Consider the following 3,652-nt stretch of genomic DNA (forward strand, 5'->3'; position numbering starts at 1 on the left):
AAAAGTAAGACTTACATTCAGGATTTAAAGGCATATCAGTTTGATCACTAGTCCGGTTATGAAAACATTGTTACCGACTTATGATTTTTAGCAACTTTTCATAATTTATAAAGTTAATAACTTGTGTAAAAACATAATCTTTTTGCGAACATTCACTGAATATAATTTCAAATTCATTTAAAATTATTATAATTGCATTTGATTAGATTAATAAGAATAAGTCTTTTGTAAGACAGTCTCACGAATATTTATCTGTGAAACGGGTCAACCCTACTAATATATTCATAATAAAAAATAATAATCTTAGCATAAAAAATAACATTTTTCATAAATGACCCAAATAAGAGATTCGTCTCACAAAATACGACCCGTGAGACCGTCTCACACAAGTTTTTTCCAATTAATAAATATTGGATTTGCAATCTACCCAATATAAATTGATTTTGAGTTTCAAATAACTCAATCCAAAATTCCAAATGGCAATTGAAAATTATAAATATTCAAAAGTCATACAAAGTAATGAAATTCAGTTCAAAAACTTTATATTATCTTAAAATGAAGTGTAGAGATGTATTTATAAACTTTTGATGATTTGATTTATAACATATTGACGTGTTTATTACAAATAGATGACAAACCTATTTGGCCCTTATCGTCGTAGACAATATTATATCATGTAAAGAACAAGCTAAACAAAACAGGAAGAACAACAAGAAAACAAACATAATGGATCGGATGCAATAAGTTCATTATAATCAATCGATCAAGTAATAAGACCGATCCCTTGAATGATCAAGCTGTCGGCGAGAAGCTGATTTGCAGCCTGAGACGGATGCACGCTGTCCCAGAACACGTACTCGGACGCGTTGCTGCAGGTGCCTATCGACTTGGGATTGCAAAGCAACGTCGTTGTCTCCACCGTGCCAGTCCCACAACAACCTTTCGTTGCTTCTTTGAACCCTACAAAACAATAACAACAAAAACGGGATTAATCTTGGAATGTATTTTTATTGCCAACGCCGGTTAGGGAATGTTGATTCTTGGTACCGTTTTTGGCAGGATTTGAAATGATGTCGTTTAGAGGTTTGTAGATGTCGAAAATAACGAGCTTGAGGCCTGGAAGTTGTTTCAGCAGCTGTTTTGCCGCCGAGTTGAGCTTCTTGTTAAAAGATTGAGCATCGCTGTTGAGCCTGGATACACAGCCGCTTTGTTGGAAACCGAATAGGGTTCTTGCTGCAGGGAGGCAGCCTGTTGGTGGAAGTGAAGTCGCCCCAATTCTTCTTGCTCCTAACCCATGTAAAGTCTGTTCCAAACATACAAGCCAAGATCCAGGGTTCATTTTTCACATGCTTGCGCACACGCACACGCACACGCAACAGAGTATATATAAAACTTATTTGTACCTTGATTGTATTTGTGAAGATGCCAACAAGATATGAAGAGTACTGATCGGGAGTGTAGGCTTTGTTGAGAAAAGGGTTCACATAATAATTCTGAACAAAATCACTGCTTCCAAACGACACTATGTACACGGCACCACTAATAATTGATGCTGCTTGACTGCTTCCAGCTACACTTTTTAGCTTCCCTTGGTACTCTTTGTAGTACTGTATTTGCTGCGATAATGGAATTGCTTGCTGCAAATATATAGATAATTTAATCCAGCTCCTAGTTAATAAATGGTTGATAAATACTTGAATAAATTAATTAAATTATATAATGGAGTGTCAAATGACTTGTTTGGTGTACTCAGAAAGAGATAGTAGTGACATTGGCATGATTTTATTATGATATTCTCACACTTAGAAGGGCTGTACGATCATCATATCCAGATCCTGCGGAAGCAAAATTGGTTCCTATAAGAAGGCTCTTTCCGGTTGCCTGTGGACTGAGATACGCCGGCGGATAGCTCGTAAATCCAAGATTTTCAGCTGCATCAGTCAAATATACACACAAGAGTCCCATTTCTTCAGCAAATGCCTCAGTTTCACTGGAAATTAGCTAAGTTTAATTTGTACAAGTTCACATACTACTATTATTTATAGCTAGTCACGACTTTGAAGAATTCAAAATCTTGAATTTTGTTAAAATCAAACATCCCATTTAGTTTCCTTAGCAAATGTCATCGATTTTCATGAACTAATAAAAAAAATTTGAACTTGTAATGAAAGTTAGTCAGACTATTATATATATATATATATATGAATGAATCTACTTAGTTAGAGGAATCAGCATGATTTGTGACAAAATCATGGGATCTGTGACAGAATATGTTGATCACTGAACGTAATGAGGTCGCTAAAAGCAAGATTTACCAGTAATATCCGTGGCTAATTTCCCATTACAGAACCTTCCTGTAGCTTCGTGGTTCTTGAAATCCCTGCCGTAAGGTGGATAATTGGCCTTGAAAATGGTGTGAACATAATCATTATTTCCCACATCAACCACAGAATCGCCAAATGTGATGATCGCAGGAACCAATGAAAGGCTCTGAGAGTTAACACAGCTGCACAAAATGGCAAAAGCCAATGCACAGACCAAAGTAAACCCCATATGTTATTTTTTTTACGAAAATATGTGAATTTCAAGAACTTTTAGATCATGAGATTTCGGACTTTAAGGCAGGATGTTTATATGCACATGGAGTTTGATGCTCAGTGCCCTTGGTGTTGAATAAGGGAGTTGAGCGTTGGGATCGCCATTAATGATTTGTTAAAGAAGTGGTTCTGAGACATTAAAAGCATTGCACTCTAGTAAATGCATATATATCCTCTATTTCTTCGAGTACAAATTTTCTGATCTACTTGTAGTTGTAAGAATATGGTTAATATATTTGGCACAAGAAAATATATGAAGTTAGTCTCAATATCCCAGCTCGCAAGCTTAGTTGAGTTTGGTTAGTGCATGCTATATTGAAACACGACTAGTTTATCAAGAACATGACCGCCCTAGCTCGACTCGACTCGATCAAGTATTTAAGATTGGATAACCTACTCAATATTTAAAGAACCTCTCTGCATGGTCGTACCCAAAATTTTATACGACGGAAGATATTGGGGTCTGTGGACAAACTAAAACTTAGATTTTTATGAAATTTAAACCAACAAAATCTAACTTCTTATTTATTTTCAATTGAAGGATGCAATTAATCACTTTCTGTAGCTGTACAATGAAGTCTTGGGTCGTACACGTTACATTTATCTTCAATTCCTTAGTTGTCACACATAAAATAATGATCCAATAATATATAATATGAAGCAAATAAAGTAGTTGGGAAGCATGCTGAAAATGCATCTGGGCTGCGGCCACCATGGGCAGTAATGGTCGCATGTGATTGACTTAATTTCTCAAGCACAAGATTTGGTAGATCTAGCTTTCTTGAGACGGGGAAAAAAAGGAGAGAGACATATAAGTGTTTTTAAATTTATTGCAAGGAGTTGACAATTAAATGGTTGTAAAATAGTTTCAAGCACTTGAATTTATTGCGCAGCATCAAATTTCTTTCGTAACTAAAAAGTACTTTTGTAAACAAGTAGACGTTGGTAGGATATTCTTTGTTTGATCTTGAATTTCGGAAACTATATGTTTGGGATTGCTCAGGCTTGAAAAGTAATCGAAACATGATGTAATTGAGCTGTTTTATCAGTTAAAA

The 3,652-nt window shown here is 35.5% G+C and overlaps 1 protein-coding gene across 1 annotated transcript; it reads right to left on the reverse strand.

Moving 5' to 3' along the window:
* Nucleotides 1-571: 571 nt before the first annotated feature.
* On the reverse strand, nt 572-2,614 carry LOC140841148 (GDSL esterase/lipase APG-like). Its single transcript, XM_073208361.1, has 5 exons — nt 2,316-2,614; nt 1,801-1,931; nt 1,404-1,637; nt 1,048-1,303; nt 572-960 (listed from the first exon to the last, which is right to left on the reverse strand). Exons 1-5 carry the CDS (start codon nt 2,551-2,553, stop codon nt 764-766), a joined length of 1,056 nt encoding a protein of 351 aa, XP_073064462.1. The 5' UTR covers nt 2,554-2,614; the 3' UTR covers nt 572-763.
* Between the last annotated feature and the right edge of the window lie 1,038 nt (nt 2,615-3,652).

This window comes from Primulina eburnea, chromosome 9, assembly GCF_022965805.1.
Source record: "Primulina eburnea isolate SZY01 chromosome 9, ASM2296580v1, whole genome shotgun sequence".
Classification (NCBI taxonomy): domain Eukaryota; kingdom Viridiplantae; phylum Streptophyta; class Magnoliopsida; order Lamiales; family Gesneriaceae; genus Primulina; species Primulina eburnea.